We start from the raw sequence: 17,983 nt of genomic DNA, 5'->3' as shown, positions 1-17,983 counted from the left end.
CAGAGCAAAGGATGGTTATAGTTACCTGATTCGAGGAAGGAGTTGCAGTCCAACATACCTGGAGGGCACCAGGTTGGGAGAAGCAGCTCCAGGCAAATGAGTAACTTCAGTAGGTAAGTGCAAGGGGATCTCTGGCCCAAGAAACAATTCCTAGAATTACGCTAGTAAAGAGTTACAAGGAGAGTCAGTCAGACCTCGGGTATATTCTGAGCTGAAGCACGTGAGCATGGAGTATGTCCAACACAAAGAATAAGCGAAGACTGCCAGAACCTTGAGGGACTTGTGGCGTTTCACACAAAGACTGTGATTGCTCGGAGGCTGGGCTCAGGATAGGTTAAAACAAAGGGGGGCGGGAAGTTTGGTTCCATCTCCTGAATAGAAGGTGCAGGGAGGTTACCTGCCTCTTGATTACGTTTACGTCCAGCTAGTTATTCAAGGTGTCATAGCACTGTATTCAGAACAAAAGGGGAATACTTGGAATAATTGGTCCCGTGCTTTGACCTCACTGAACTGCTAAATAGGTGAAAACATTTCAGCATTGGATCATTTGTCTCGTCAAGATGTTTAATATTCCAATTCAAAGGTATCTTTGTGGGTTAGCTGGGTGGTGGCATGACAATTAGGTAGTCATTTGCCTGTCTCCTTTAGTTGCAGGGAATTACTTCGTTTAAGTAAATCAAGACACAGCTATATACACTGTACAGCTCCTAATGATGCAGCATTCTAGAGCCTGATGCTTGTTTCTGGCACCTATTCAAGCCATGCCTTGTAGAACAAAATAGATTCCTGAGGCAAGCTATTGCAGTAACATCCAATAAACAGGAAATGTGAACAGAGAGACAGCAGGTCTGAAGCTCCTCTATAACACAATATAGGGCAGGATACAACTGGGTGCTGCACCCCTGCAAATTCCATTGTGCCCCACCGATACCATTGTGCTCCACTAATTCCACTTGTGCAATGGAGTTTTAGCACTTTTGGGAGCAAACATTCATTTCTGGAATGCAGCAGATCAGCAGAGCTCACATATGAGTGCTCCACCGACATAATTAGTTTGTAGAACCGAATGGCATAACAGAATCGGCAGGGGCACAGCACCCCCATTGGATATTGCCCCATAGACATGTAAGGAAACAGTTTCCAGTTCATGGGGGGGGGGGACATTGTGGCCACCATCTGATAGTGTGTTTGTAAGTACATGTGGTAGCCGCGCCACCTTTAGTTTTATTATAATGAAAAAATGATCGCAGGCTTGGAATTCTGGTCTATGCTTGCTGCATCACTATGGTTGAAAAAAGGCAAAACATTGTCCTTCCTTTGACACAGAACTTACAAGTTTTATCTGGGGGAGGGGAATGCTGATGCTGTCTCACTATACTCACTGGTCCAGTTTTGTACGTAATGAGAAGCTAATGTGGGTGATTTCCCCCACGGGATTTCTTGTTTCAACAACTGGCATTTTGTGTATTCAGGGCATGGAAGGAGTGCATTGTAGTTTCTTGTTATGTGCAACCCACCCAGTGAAGGTGGGTTATTGGGCAGTTGACAAGCCACCCACAACCCTAAAACAGCCCATGGGTTCCGGGTGGTTTGTCAACTACTCCAACAACCCATGCTTGCTAGGATTGCACATAATGACAAGCTTACAGCACAGTTCGAATATTCAGAATGGTACCCACCGTCACAATGAGAAATCCCCTGGGAAATTCACTCATTACGTGCCAACTAAATCACTGTCTACTCAGTTATAAAGGGTTTCACTCTTCTGTATTACCTGGCTTGACTTTGCATTTGGAACTCTGATAATGTTCTTTCAGATAATGAAACATGTTGCTTCTCCTCTACTTATGTTCAGATTCACAATATGGATTTGATCTACAACTTTTGCCAGAACTGTCCTTAAAATTCTAGCACTAGTGTATACTTATTAGTAAACACCACAGTTATTCTTGTGGATGATAACTGCTACCTGCTGTGTGTTCATTGCTTCCATTCTTAGTCAACAACCCAGGAAGTCTGAGTTGTTATCGTGACTTCTCAACCCTGGAACTCTGAAAAAACCAAAATTAACCCAATAATCACCCATGTTTGTTGGTGGGTTAACTCTGGGTTGTTTAACCCCCAAACAACCCACAGTTCCTGGTTCAGATGTCACATTAACAACCCAGGAACTTGTTGATTGAAGTAGAAGTAGTGAGTGTGCAGGAGGCAGCATGTTCACTCACATTCAGCCATGGCAATTTCTGAGTTAAGCCATCACATGCAAACTGAGTCTCAGCATAGGTGAAGCCAAATATAAATTCGCACTTTAGTCAACCTCTGCAAAGGGCTAGTAGAAGGATATGGTATTTCATTCCACACCCAGTCATTGTTTTTTCGTTGGATGTGCCTTCTCAGAGAATCCTTCTAGCTGTCGATTGTATTGTGGACTATGGTCCATTTTACAAGCATCTGTAGCAATCAGGTTATAGAAGACAACTTTTCTGTATATGGATTAAATTGGGGATTATTATATGGATTATTAAGGACACATAACGTAATTTACAGATGTAGTATTACTAGGTGTTCCCAAATATGTCAGTTAAAGTTAAAATGATAAAGACAATACAATTTCAAGCAGTCTGGTAAGAACTGAAGAAATTGTGTTTCTATGATATATTTTATACTGTAACTAAATCTGGTAGGTGGCAGTAGAGTACCTGACATGTTATTTTTTAATCTTGGGTAGGTAAAAGTTAGAAAAGGGTTTGTTAATTTTTCATGAAAAAATAAACAAAAATCTATTAGAGGTTTTATAGTTTGAAAGGTCTGCTAATGAGTTTTCAAGAGATCATCCTGCAGAAGCTCATCCTGCAAAAGCAGTACAAAATGCAACTTTGTCATTTATCTTTGAATACAGTGTATGGCTACACTCTGCAACTTGTTAAAATAAAACTATGTCAAGTAGATATGTTTAAATAAATAGTTCTTCACAGTGTTTTAGTCATATTTAATATAGAATAAGTTAAATCTGTTGTTGAGTTACATTGCAAATGCAGCAGATTCAGTACTGTTTTTAAATAGGAGTTTGAACATGAAAGTATGTAGTTACTGAAACATCTTTTAGTTTGTATGTTTTTCAGTTCATACTTTTAAATACTTTCTGTATTACATTTTTTGCATAAAAGATTGGCTTCCAGAAGTCCTGGAGGAGCATTTGTGAGTTCTGATCATTCTTTGCTCCCATTGGCCTTCTTTAAATGTAATGCTAACCCATCGTTTAGTGTTATTTGGAAGAGTGCTCCCTCTCTTTCTTTGGCACAGCTGTTAGGAGTTTGGATGCACCCACTTCCATTTTAAACTAACCACAGTATGTTGTTTCATCCGAATTGGAAATTGAGGTAAGTTTAAATTATGTTTTGTTCAAACAAGCCAGCTTCAGAAACTATGGTTTGATCTTGGGTTCTTTCAGTTTGGATGAAATGAGAAACTGTGGTTAGTTTTAAAAGTAAGTTTTGAAAGTAAGCCTTTTTGCTTTATTTACTTTAGTTAAAGCCATGGTTTAAGATGTTTTCTGAACACAGCCTGGCTTTCTGGCTTAATCACAATGGCTTTAAAAACAGTGCAAAAGGCTTTTTGTCTTATTCACCATGGTTTAAGGTGTCTTCTAAACACAGCCTGGCTTTCTGACTTAACCACCATGGTTAAAGCCATCATTTAAGGTGTCTTCTGAACGGGGCCAGTAGCTGCTTCTGATCTCCTTGCAGCCATGACTGATGAGAGAGGATGGATGGTTGCACAAGCCTGAGGTTCACACACGTAACATTAAACTACTTTCTTTATTAAATCTGAACCAATTCATTTATTATGAAAAAGGATAGCAACTATATAGTGTGATGGACAGGTTATGCCATAAGTGCTCCAAGAAGGCCAGTCATTCGCAGATAGGAAAGAACTTAGACCAGAGGTAGGATCCATTAAGGTAGATCATTTTCCTATAGTTGTTAGGCTGCCTCATGCTGCTATGAAATTTAAAATGAGATCTCCTTGCTGGTGCTGTTTCCATTTTTTTTTAAAAAAATCTGCACATTAAATGCAAAGGCACATTGATTTTTCAGGAAATTCTAAACCATTGTGAAACAATAAAACCCTTTGAACCTTTACTGCAATCATAACATTAACATCCTCACCATCAGCACCCCAGAAAACAAAATTACATTTTCTTTATGAATAAAGGAAATTATTCTCTACCCCAGTTTCCCCAAACCTGGTGCCATCCAAATGCTTGCCCTTTAAATCCCATCAGATTCAGCCAGCATGCCCAATATGCAAGAATCCTAGGTGTGGCAGCCCAAAACATCTGGAGGGCTCCAGGTTGGAGAAGGCTGCTCTATAGTCTGGGAATAGACCAGAAGGAAGAAGTCCCCTCTCAGATTCATCCTGTTCCCCAGAAACCTTCCAGCACTGGATTTTTGTCATCATCTTTATTTTGGCATGTGCAGGAGAGGGACATCTAATTATAAGATCTTTGTCCTCTTGCACCAGAAACGTAGTTTAGACTTCCATTCAAGCAAAAGCAACATTTTCGTTTGAATTTCTGGGGGAACAAAACGTTTACAGTACATTAAATGATACATTTCCATTAAAATTCAAAATCTTTTGTTTCCAGTTTGTGAAAGGAAATGTTGAAGCTTTTTTTTTATTAATGTTAAGCAAATTAATCGATAGCAACAATTATAAAACTTAAAAGAATAGTTCCACAGACTACCAACTAGTGAGGTTTCATGTTCCAGCAAGTTGATAAATTATTTTAATTTGCTAGCGCTGAACCAAACAACAGCATCTAATTTATCAGACAAACAAAGAAAATGAAACCTCGCATCATCACACATTTTTCAAGACTGGAAAATCAATCAAAATACAGAAACAAGTGGACTTTAAGTGCATAATTTTGTGTGCTTAACAACTAAATATTTCAGACAAATGGAAAGATTAATATATATTTATTACAAATGTTCTGTGTGGCCAAGCAAAACGGGAATTGCAATCCATTGGAACCCTTGGAAGAAATAGCCAACTTAAATAACAAGTAAACAGCAAATAAGCCACGCTGTGGTTCATTCTTAGTTTGTCAGTTGTTTTATTTCTTCGTGGGAGTTGTCCCGAGAACTCTGTTATATGGTGGCCTATAAATACTATTAATAAAATAAATAAATAGATAGCAGTATAGGAGATATTACTGCATTGCTGTAGAAAGTGGGTGGAACAATACAAAGCTAGAAGATATTCAACAGTGGTGTTTCAGAGTGAAAATTTCAAATATATTTAATTTTACAAACATCTCAAATCATTTAGATAAATTATTGCACTTTATTTTCTGCCCAGATACACATTATGATTGCTGTATTGACATAATGAATGAACACATAACTGTCTGGAGTGCTATGGTCTTCCATAGGAATGTAGTCTTGAAGTACTTGATGCTTTTTCTAAGAAATACATTTCTCTCCATTTGACATTTGCAACCCTACTAGAGAATTGCCTGAATGTTCACACACTCTCATATTATTAATCTTACAGGTAATTTCACAGCTTCGGATCTTGAGCAGGTCTGTAACTGCTGGCTGCAAATTTGACAGAGAAATCTGGTCTAATGAGCTTTCCCCAGTCCTCAACCTATGGAAGAAGCTTAATCAGGTTAGAAGGTCAATTGTTGGAAAACATTTCAGTTTTACTTTTAAAATAATGTTCTAGGTCAAATGTGTAGATTTATCTTGCATCTAAAAGACAGGCCTTCCACGAAAGTCTAATTTCAGTAAAACACTGAGGGTTGTATCCTGAGTAATATGTGCATAACAGGACTGAGAGAAACAGATTTTCCCTCCTCCTCCACAAATCACCCCATGCCCAAGCGGCAGAGGAAAGGGAAAATATGACCTACCAGTGATGCCCGTTCTGCTAATGGAAGGTCTCTGTTGGATACAACCCAATATAATCTCTTACTATTCTTACCATTAAGAACTGATTGAGTTTGGTTCATTCTGTCATGTGGCTCATAAGTTTAATAACATGTGTCTGCTAAAATGCTTCACTAATTAATCCATTATATGTGGCTTACATTTTAAATAATTGTTTCCTCAGTGGTTGCACTAGTGATACTTCAAAATACCCACAGTGTTCATATATAATGTTGCTTGTCTCTTTCTTAAGTGATGGTGTGGGAAATAAATATCATCTGTAAGACATTACTCATGATATATTCAGGGGGGTTAGAAATCTTTGCTAAGATATGACTAGAATAAGTAAGCCAATATGGATTGGCCAACATAGGCCCTGAGATGATTTTCATGATCTCTTTGAATATTACATGTGTTTTCTCAATATTGTTTTGAATATTTGTACAGTTACTACAGTACTGAAGTGTAATGAGTGAGGGAATACCTGAGCCTTTAAGTGGTAATGGAAGGACATAATGGTCACTATGGGGCTTGCTAGACCTACCTTTGAATCTGGCCTTCAGGTGCGCCGAGCCTGTGCTACAATTAGCACGGGCCGTCGCGCCTATCCAGACGTCAGACGGGACAGGGAAAGGAAAGCCCCGTCGCGTCCTCCATTTTTTTCAAAAAGTTAAAGGGGCCATGTGCGCAGGAGCACACCAACGAAAAGGTAGGGTTTTTTTTTTTTTAAAAAAGAGGGTTCCCCGCTCTCCCTGCCCCCGATTTCCCCCCCACAATGTCTGATGCCCCCCGCTCGCCCCCCCACTCGCTTGCTCGCCCCCCCCGCTTGCTTGCCTGCTCGTCTCCCCACTTGCCCGCTTGCTTGCATGTCCGCTCACCATGTCTGATGCCCCCTCCACCACCACCCCAGTCATAGTCTCCCCACCCTGGCTCCACTCTTCCCCCCCGTCTCTCCTGCCGGGTCCGCTCTTTCCCCCCTGGCCCCCATCACTCCCCCTCCCGCAATTCCCTCGCCCCCGGCCCGATGGGCACAGCACTCGGCTTCTCCCAGCTACTTGCTTACTCACAAGTAGCTGGGAAAAGCCACGGAACCAACTAGACTCGGGGCTGCAGAAAAACCGGGCCGCAGGTGGATCCGGTTATCCCAGGTCAAGGGAGGGTTTAGCCCGGCCTGACCCCAGAATCCCCTGTGTGTCATCTGCACACACAGCAGGGAGCCCGGGCCTCGCACCGGGCTAAACCCTCATCTAGGAAGGCCCTTTGTCAAAGGCCATATATGGCAACCCTTCAATTCAATCTTTTTAGTTTTTGTATTATTATTATTTCGTGTTATTATTGACTTAAGCCGTTTCCATTCTATAGCAATTTGAAATTTATAAAGTTTAATATGAAATAAGAGTTGGTTCTCACAGGCCACCGATTTCAGTGCTTTGTGTGGGCAATATAAAGAAATAACCAAGGAAGCACAGCCGGCCAGTGACCAGCCATATTGGCGGATCCACCAGCACAAACAGGTTTCAGCTTCAATTCAGCCTTTGGACCTCTGTAGATGTTTCTTTTCAAGCACTTGTAGTTTGATTTGCCAAAAGCCAAATCTGGGCTAGTTTGTACATGTTTCAACTGATTTTCAAGGCCACCTCAACATGGACTGCAGCAGCTGGATATCAGTATATGCGGGCTTTTCCCCATGATTGCCATTGGCTTAAGGGTCAAATGACCCACTACATCAGGGGAGGGCAACTTGTGGCCCTCCAGCTGTTTTGGCTTACCACTCCCATCAGCCCTAGCTAATATAGTCAGTGGTGAGGGATGATAGGAGTTTTAAGCCAAAACATCTGGAGAGCTACGAGTTGTCCAACTCTGCATTATATGTGCAGAGAGCTGTGTTTTCTTATTTAACCATTGAGCTTAGTCTTTGTTTCGCTTTTGCTGTCATCAAAAGACACTTCTTCTTTTTGGTGTGAATTGATTCATTTCATCTATTTGTCATTCTACTCCTGGGCACTAGAAGTAGCTGTATAGCCAAAGGGTGGCTTTAAGGCTGTATGGAATTGTGTAGTGCCTGAGCTAACCCACAGAGCACAGTTTAGGGAAACTTCCAAGCCTTGAGAGTCAAGGGAGTTTTGAAATATTAAGTTTGTCTAACTGAGGGACTTGGAGCCTGTGATTGATATTCAGGACTTAATTAAAAGCTGTTGATTTTTGTGCAATTTGCTCAGCAATTCAACAAAAGATTCTTATCACATTGGCAGATTTCAGCTTAAGAACAAGAAATCATAAAACTTTGGCTCAGCTCTGTTAGCAAAACTGCAATGGCCCCTGCTACATACCCATGTCATCAGGCTTCTTTATGCATGTTGATGCTTGCAAACATGCATCCTGGAACCTTGAAAGAGAAAAGCAGCTTGGAGGAAGTGGCAGTGACAGGCTTTATAAGAGTTAAATACATCCTCCTCCTCCTCCGCTCCAGATTAACCTTTTTGGAAGCTATTTAAGTAGGGGCCATTGGCATTTTGTATGTAATATGTTGTTAAACCCTGAGATGATTATATGAAGATTCCCTGAGTTTGATCACTTTCTTGAAGCTACCATATAGAATTCCAGCCACTTCTGTCTATAGGGATGAGTGAGAAGTTAATTTCACTTTGTTTTTGATACGAATTTACCAAAATTCACCATGTCTCCGTATGGGGCAGGAACAAGTTGAGATTTTAAAAATCTGTATGCATGACAGAACAAAATTGACAGATTCGTCCATCCCTATCTCTCTATAGTACAGACCAAGGGTGGGCAAGATGTTTTGGCCTACAAGGCCCATCAGCCTTCACCACGGGCTATACTGACTAGGGCTGATGGAAGTTGTATGGGAAAACATATGGAAGGCTACAAGTTGCCCACCCCTGGTGTAGACATTAGGCATTTTCAAACAATCCCTCACAAGTTTACTGGACATACAGAGGAGAAGAGAAGATCATACTCACTTTCTCCGCCCCGGTGTTTGCATATTCTGAAGGTCTGAAAAGAGTCTGTATGTGTACAGCTGTATACACATAAAAGCTCTTTTCAAACAGTTCACTGAAAGTACAAGGAGTGAAGCCTACAGGCATAACAACATTAAGAGCAGGGGCAGCAGGCATAATCTTGCTCCCCCTTCCATTTATTCACTATATGCATGACGGGAACATGTGAAGCGATTTATAGTGGTGTTCCCTTTCATTTTTTAAGCTGCTTTTATCAGTTGTTCTTAAATATCTTCTAACTAAAAGTTTCTTAAGTGCCTTAATGGGGAAAGGTAATCCTTTCTCTCATTCAGTCACATACACACAGACTCACAACAGACAGCTAGTAGATTGAATCTGTCCAAGCGGTTTCGTCTGTCCAAACAGATGATTGGCACTGTCAAAACCAACTGCGTAAACCATTAGTTATGGGTTTGCAGATCAACTCTAGCAAGGGTTGTTGCAAACAGCCCTAGCATTCATGTGCAAGAGTTTTACTCCTCAGAGCACCTATTTGCTGAATCCTGGGATACTTGCATGAGGATACTTGCTTTTGCAAATGGATTGCCTTTACTGGGTTGGGATATACATTCATAAACTGTTTTTTTCCCCTACAGAGCAAGAGTTGAAGAAAACATAATTATTATATTCCTAGCACATTTAGTAGAAATTGCTAACAAAAAAATTTATTTGCATACCTGCATAATTATGAATATTTTAATAGAAAACTCTTTCCAAATTAATTTAGATGAGTTATATTCCATATTTAATCTGCATAATTAGTCACCATAGATATTCCTTTTTTAAATCAACATGATTAGCTGTGGACACAGTTCTTTCTGATGATCATTTCAAATTAACCATTATTCAGTGAAAAGTCTTTTTTAGAATACTAATCAACATTAAGTGCAATACTTTATAACTGTTTTTGCACTTACAAAAATATAATCACTTTGCTATTGAACATATTTTAAGTCTAACTCTGAAGAATGGAAACTTTACAGGCATATTAAGTGTGCTTGGTATATCAGTGTGCCATTTAAAACTGGACTACATTTTTGTAAACCATTTATCATTACAAAGTTTTAAAATATGTTTTCTCTGATGCAGTGGGTCAAAAATAACAGGTGATGAAACAAACTGTTGTCACTATGAAACTTGGCTCAAGCTTATGAAATTTAATTTAGTGCACTCACATGCATATAGCCAGAATTAGTCCACTGTGAAATCGTTTGGCATGTCCATTTGTTACTCTGATTCCCAAAATAAGAGGTATAAAACTTTTTTTTACAAAATTAAATAACATTAATGAAATATATACACAAAATCAAATATGTGTAATGTCTTTCTAATTAAAATCTGGGAAGATACTTTTTTAACATAATCAATACTTGTCCAGTTCAAACATTGTAGCATGCTCTAAATTAGCCTGAGTATAAAGGAAGGGAGACCCATTAAGGAGATTACAGTTCATGCAATTTTCAGTTGGTGAGAATAACTGCATGTCTTTTTAACAGGTCACATACACTGAAACTACTATGCATGCAAAAGTGGGGGGGTTAGAACCTAGATATTGGAGGATAGAGAAGGAGTAGCTAAAATAAAGCTCTCCCTATTTTCTCCTGAGATTAAGCCTATACAGTCTCAACAACTTGATTTAAGGATTTTTGAGAGTGAAGAAATTTTTAGTTGATATCAGCACCAATTGCAGTGTTAATTTGTGAATTCTAAGGGCAGCATGCAACACCACTGTTCCGCTTATACTATCAATGTACCGCTAGCATAAGTGACCTCTAGTGGTATGCCAATAGCTTAAGCTTGCGCAACGTGTTTTCACTTTCTTTGCATTCCATAACTTCATAGGAGAAGACATTACACAGGGAGCATTATAAGAGAGAGAAAAAATGGAAGGGTTCAGTAGAAGAGGTAGTAGAAAGTGAAAGGCAAGGCATATGATGAGTTGACCCAGCAGGGCTCTTTTAATGTTCTCATGTGCAAAAGACCAAATATCAATAAATAATAATAATAATATATTTATTTATTTATTTATTACCCACCTCTCCCTTTGGATCGAGGCAGGGAACAACATTAGTACAGGAATCGACACATTTTAAAAATTCTTGATTTTACATTAATTTGGGTAGGCCTGCCGGAAAAGGCTAGTCTTCAAAGCTGCCTTAAAATCACAGAGAGTTAATATTACGAATCTCCTTCGGCAGGCCGTTCTATAATCCAGGGACGACAGAAGAAAAGGTCCTCTGGGAAACTGATGTCAGCCTAGTCTTGGCTGACTCAAGTAAATTCTCCCCAGAGAACCTGAGTGTGCAGGGCAGACTGTATGGGAGAAGGCGATCCCGTAGGTAACCTGGACCCAAACCATTTAGGGCTTTAAACCATTAACTACATTATTATGATCCTGTAAGGATGTTATGTCACTGGATTACAAATATGTTGGTACAAGTGTTTAGAATTAGAGTGACTACTTTTATGTTCTCATTTGCTATGTTTGTTGAGGCATTAGTTCATTCGTAAATATCACTTACAACTTCTTCAGATGGCATTTTGAAGTGTTGGGGGTCTTTTAACTAGATCAACCCTTTACAAGGAAAATCTAAATGCATTCTCTAAGACACTATATACAGAATATGTGCTTATTCTGCTCCAGCTATGTGGTAGAGAGACCAATTTGAGCAGGAGACACTGGCTCACCTGTATTTTTCTTTACATGGAAGGAAGCTGCAAACTTGCATAAGTTTGTGGTTCCCATGGTGCACTGCTCACAAAAATAAAACACTTGTGTAAGCATTTTTAATGCAAGTCCGCCCTTGGCATATCATCAGAATTAACTCCAGCTGGTAAATAATGACTTATCTTATTGTATAACCGTATATCAAATAGGAAATTTTGACTGCTATAAATTTCTCATGAATGTAAAGTCATTTAATCTGTCTAATTTCTTTTTCATTATCTATGATTTACTGCTTGATTTTGGAAGAAATCAGGATCCTGAGAAAATTATGTCTGAACTAATTTTCTGCTAATGGCTTTAGTTGAGCAATTTGCAGACTTGTGAGGATTTAAGAACATTGATTATTGAAGAGGAAGAACTAATTAGCTGCATTTAAACTACAGCATCAGATGTTTCCCCAACATACAAGTTTCAGATTCATCCTGTATACTTCCCTTATTATAGTCTATTTCAATTTTGGTTACTAATTTTCCTAAGATACATAGAATTTTAGCTCAATGGCACTAAAGTCTGTAATTACCAGTCTCAGAAAATGAACTTGGTCTGCTCATAATGCTCAGCCACATTATGAAGTGACCACCATTTTCTGCTAAAGTTATTTTCTGACTTAGATCTTGATTCGAGCTGCTGTGTTTCCATTCCTGGTGCCTATAGTGCTGTCATTGCAGCAATACAGGTGCCAGCAAGCTTGGGAAACGTTATTCTCCAGAGTGCCTGCGTCCATACTATGGATGCCAGGCACTCTGGAAACTGTATGACCCAGGTCTTCTGGCATTAGTGTATACTTCTGGAGTGTTTTTAAGGAAAAAAATGTTGACCAAAGGATGTCATAATGCTTTAACTGATTAGCCAAAATGCTTGTTTTCCCCCCTCTTTAGAATTCCAATCTGATTCATCAGAAGGTGTCTCCTCCTTCTGAGCGCCAAGGCTCCCCAATCCTTTCATTCATTATTCTTGAACAGTTCAATGCTATTCGCTTAGTTCAGAGCATTCATCAGTCTCTTGCTGCTCTCAGTAAAGTCATCAGGGGAACCTCGCTGTTGAGCTCAGAAGTACAAAAACTAGCAAGTGCTTTATTAAACCAGAAGGTACGTTTTTATTTTAAATACTCAATGTACATAATGCTTCTTTATTCTGTAACTAAGTCAATCTTATCTACAATAATTAAAGACAGAAAATAATAAAAAATATGGCATAAAATACCACATAAAACTTTCCTTTGTGTGGCGACAAAACAGTTAGTGGTTCAGGTTAAAAACACTAAACTAGTGAGCGCCCAAGATTTATTTAAAACACACATATGTTAACTACCTGAGCAAATTAAAAGATCTTCTCCAGGTGGTGAAAAGTCCATAAAGAGGATGCCAGGCAAGCCTCTCTGGAGGTCGGGTGCCACCACTGAGAAGGCCTCCCCTTAATAGCCACCCTCTTCACTTCTCTTGGTGGAGGCACATGGAGCATGGCTCCAAAGAGGATCTTAAGGTTTGTTTTGTAGACATGGGAAGCATTATGGAATCTGCCTGGAGACTTTGGTGCCTAATTCTGTGTTATATTTCTCACGGGGAACAATCAGATGTTTCTGTAAAGTCAAGAAACAGCCAAACAACTGTAATTCATATGCAAATATCCTCTAATTGTGATGGTTCCATATACCAGTCATGAGTCATGACCACTAATAGATCCATCCTCCATTAAATTTAATCTAATATTTTAAAGTACCTAAGATAGTCATCATCACTACATTTTGTGACTGATTCCATAAAGTTATTATGTAGTGAGGAAGAAATACTCCCTTTTGTCTATCCTGAATCTAGTAGTGTTTTTTTATAAAATAAATAAATTATTTTTAGGCCTGCTTTAAGGTGGAAGCCTCTACTAATCAAGTCCATTGGATCACACTGAGTTACAGTATTATGAAGGAGAAAAACTTTTCTCTGCCCACTATATCCACACCATGCATTATTTTATAACCTTCTATCATGCCCCTTTTGACATCTTTTTTTCTAAATGAAAAGCCCCAAATTTGTTAGTTATTTCTTGTAGAAAAGGGCCTCGAGCCTCCTAATCAATTTGTCTGTCCCCTTTCTGCACCTTTTTCAGCTCTACAATATTCTTGAGATGGGTCAACCAAAACGCTACAAAGAAGCTACAGAGTTCCTTTGCTAGCCACAGAGAAAGGAAATCCTCTTCCTCCTCCATAAGCATGGAAGTGCAGCTCAGATGTGAGAATCACAGAGCGCAACAGCATCTCTAATTATTCTTTTTTCTCTCCAGTGCCCTTTAACATGGCAAAGCAAATGGGAAGGCCCGGAAGATCCTTTACAATATCTCAGAGCGGTTGTAGCGCGAGCACATGCTATCCAGGTACATTTAACATTTCACCAAGATTCAGCATTTTAATAACCTAAGGTAAAGTTCACATATGTTCTGTTTATTTTTCATATTCATATCCCATCTTTTCTTGAAAGAAAATCCCAAGGTAGCTACTGACACAATAAGTGTAAAATACAATTGGGCTTACTAAGCCTGTATGGAGCAGGTAGGTTGGCATACCTGTGCAACAGCTGAAAGCTTCCTGATCACTGATGTTAGTCATGCTGTGGGCTTCCCTTGAGATGTGTGTGCAGAATTGAGTTTGTGGAAGATCTTATACTCTGCAGCTGCTGGAGAGTTGCCTGATGATCATCAGCTGCAACAAATGTTTTCTGGACCTGGCCAGGTGTTTGTGAGGAAAGAAAAGAGAGTGGTGTGACCCAGGGGTTCTTCCTTTGCTGCCTTTATGGGCTTTTAGCAGGTAAGGTAGGGTGACCATATGAAAAGGAGGACAGGGCTCCTGTATCTAACAGTTCTATTGAAAAGGGAATTTCAGCAGGTGTCATTTGTATATATGGAGAACCTGGTGAAATTCCCTCTTCATCACCACAGTTAAAGCTGCAGAAGCTATACTAGAGTGACCAGATTTAAAAGAGGGCAGCTTCAACTGTGGTGATGAAGAGGGAATTTCACCAGGTTCTCCATATATACAAATGACACCTGCTGAAATTCCCTTTTCAATACAACTGTTAAAGATACAGGAGCCCTGGCCTCCTTTTCATATGGTCACCCCAGATAAGGCAGTATATGAATGTTAATAACAAATAAATAAATGTGGCCAGGTTGCAAAAGTAGCAGCGATTGTAGTGGAGCGGCTGGCATTTACTGACAGAGTGCTTACCTGTGGGTTGGAGTACATGCTTCTTACCCTTGAGTCTCCTATTTGGGGGATAGACTCTCCAGGTGTCAGGGAGGAAGGATAGTCTCCCCCTGGCTTATCTGTGTGGTGTGTATCGTCCTTACACCCCAAGTTGTTGCAGTTGTGTGGAGGGAAAGCTGTTTGGTGTTTGTGTCTGAAGTTCTGAGGCGGGGTATACCTGTAAGCATTAGCAATATATTCTCTCCATATGTGTTCACAGGCCATGCTCTGCAAAGTGCCCTTTCTCCATCGTTTCCATCACCAGAGTTTCCCCTTGTGGGCTCTAAGGCTGGGGGACAAGGGGCCAGAGAGATATAGTCCCACACCACATGCCCTGCCCTGGCTTTTTATAAGAAACTTACATGGCCACTGAAGTTGGCATAATATTATGTGACAACAGCCTTAACACTAGAGTCTGAAGAATTTGGAATATGTCTGATCCTCCCTGTCTCCATCCCATTTGGGGTCGTAAATCAGTGGAGTCGCACCAGCAGTGCAAATATGCCAGCATGGAGTTGCACTGGCATGCCTTACGTTGTTGTATTGGAAGATCTCCACTGGCAGAATTTTATCTGGAAATATGCCACCATAACAGGGTTTTTGCCATATCCTCCAGCCAGTGTATTATGATTTTATTGGATTTTAATGTACATTGCTTTGAAGGCCATGGTGGGCAGGAAAATGAAGAAAGAAGAAGAAATAGAAGCAGCAGCAGCAGTAAGGCTTAATATTAAAAAAATAATATGGCTGCCTGTAAGGGTAGAACTCTTGTTTATTCATTTATTGTTTTATTTATTTATTTACAATATTTGTATACTGCTCCACACCCAAAAGATTTCAGAATACTGAACAGCAGATAGGATAAAAGAATAAACACACCATGCTAAAATAATTACTATTTTTAAAAAGAAACAAACAGAATTCTGATAAAACTGAGTTCTGATAAAACCAGTCACTCAAGGAAGGCTTCCTGAAATAGCAGTGTTTTCAGGAGGCACCAGAAGCAATTCAACATTTGTGCCTGCCTCACCTCCAAAGGCAGGGAGTTCCATAAGAAGGGGGCCACTACACTGAAGGCTTTTCAATTGGTAGACTTCAATTGGGCCGTAGGTCTAAGTGCAACCACCGGGAGTAGGCCCTCTGATTACCTCAGTGACCAGGCAGGTTGATAAGGGAGAAGCACCCTCTCAGGTAGTCCCAAGTTGTTTAGGGCTTTGTACACTAAGGGTGACCATATGAAAAGGAGGACAGGGCTCCTGTATCTTTAACTGTAATGTAGCAAAGGGAATTTCAGCAGGTGTCAATTGAAGAGGGTGAAATTCTCTCTTCGTCAACACGGTTAAAGCTGCAGAAGCCCTGCCCTCTTTTGTATCTGGCCACTCTACTATAGCTACTGTAGCTTTCACTGTTGTGATGAAGAGGGAATTTCACCCACTTCAATTGACACCTGTTGCAATTCCCTTTTATACGTTACTGTTAAAGATACAAGAGCCCTGTCCTCCTTTTCATATGGTCACCCTACAACCTTAAACCTGGTAGCGAATAGGCAGCCAATGTAGTTCCCTCAGCAAAAGTGTTGCATGCTGAAAAGGGGCAACTCGCAACAACAGCCAAACAGCTGCATTCTGTACTAGCTCCAGTTTCTGGAACAGCCTTATGGGCAGCCCCACATAAAGTGCATTGCAGTAATCCGGTCTTGATGTTACTAGTGCCTGTACCACCATGGCTAAGCTATCCCTGTCCAGGAGAGGCCGTAGTTGGCGAACCAGCCAAAGCTGATAAAAGGCACTCCGAACTACTGTGGCCACTTGAGCCTCCAGCGACAGTGATGGATCTAGAAGCACCCCCAGACTACGAACCTGATCTTTCAGTGTACAAGACTGTACACTGTAGTGAGACTGTACCTTTAATGTATGCCCTAAGAAGAAATGCAAAATATTCAAGAGTGTACCATCTTGTCCAGTGTGCATTAGAAATGAAATTTGAAACAAATATTAAAATACTAACATTAATTGCTCAATTGGTTTGTCTTACATAGAGAGCATTGCAACTGTTGCGTTCAGACTACAGTTGGCTGGTTAAAATCTGTTAGATTAAGAAAACAGAAATAATGTGTACATTTAGGCCTGTTGGTTTATCCTCAGTTGCTGGTTTTATGCTGCATTTAGGCTTTATGACTTTAATTTGGTATTTAAATTTTTAATTGTAAGCCACCCAGAGAATTCTGCTATTTCGTGGCATAGGAATGTCATCAACAAACAAATAAAAGGTTATGCCCACATGTACACAAAGCATTTAGTACACTGTAAACATACACAACTTTTTAGATTGCAACATTTTATTTTTAATATTCCTTTGCTCAATTTTGCAGTTAGTTGGAATGCTGTTTGTGTTTCTTTTGTGCACCTGCATATAAGACGAGGGCACTATCGAGCTTCTTGATGGTACTAAAACCTTTCCCCTCTCTCAGAGGCTGTGATATTTTGCCTAGAACAATTTTCCCAGTCCACAATCCTATTTTTATGTTATCTGTGGCAGGTAGATAATTTATTTTAAAGAGATCCTTCAACTCTACTGATACTTTAACTTCTAAATATTTAGTAGATGTTTTTCCAATGGATTTTACGGAAATAAAGAAATGTTTTAACTTGTATTTAAACAAATGTATACATCGGAGAAAAATATAACTACTCAAGATCATAAAAACATAAAATTCAAATATCATTTCTCATGCTTACTGAAGAAGGTTCTTATTTTAATCTGACATTTTCAAAATCAGAACTTGTGCACAAAACACGCCTTTGATACCTTGACAGTGTCTCTCAAAACTAAAATGAAGATGTAGCAGCTCCCATAACAAATATTGGTTATTATTGTCAGCTCCAAAATTCATCCCCTTAATAGGCTCCCTATAATCGTCTGTAGGTGATGAATATTGCATTAGGATGTTCTATAATAAAGAGTGTTTTAATTTCATTCTTCCATGTAAAATGTTTTACCCCTGGGGACACCCAATGAGATGAGGAATGCACTCCAAATTAACATTTCAGCCTGTCATATTGCTAAG

At 39.7% G+C, this 17,983-nt stretch overlaps 1 protein-coding gene across 1 annotated transcript in view; it reads left to right on the top strand.

Annotated features, from left to right (window-relative positions):
• DYNC2H1 (dynein cytoplasmic 2 heavy chain 1) overlaps positions 1 to 17,983 on the top strand; it is a 175,915-nt gene that overhangs the window by 138,936 nt on the left and 18,996 nt on the right. Inside the window, exons 83-85 of the mRNA XM_063127107.1 lie at positions 5,560 to 5,676; positions 12,563 to 12,772; positions 13,959 to 14,048. Coding sequence (XP_062983177.1) covers positions 5,560 to 5,676; positions 12,563 to 12,772; positions 13,959 to 14,048 — 417 coding nt within the window. The remainder of the gene's footprint in view (positions 1 to 5,559; positions 5,677 to 12,562; positions 12,773 to 13,958; positions 14,049 to 17,983) is intronic.

The sequence above is a fragment of the Elgaria multicarinata genome, chromosome 5 (genome assembly GCF_023053635.1).
Source record: "Elgaria multicarinata webbii isolate HBS135686 ecotype San Diego chromosome 5, rElgMul1.1.pri, whole genome shotgun sequence".
Lineage (NCBI taxonomy): Eukaryota > Metazoa > Chordata > Lepidosauria > Squamata > Anguidae > Elgaria > Elgaria multicarinata.
Note: the sequence above shows the minus strand (reverse complement) of the source record. Positions and strands in the feature narration are given on the sequence as shown.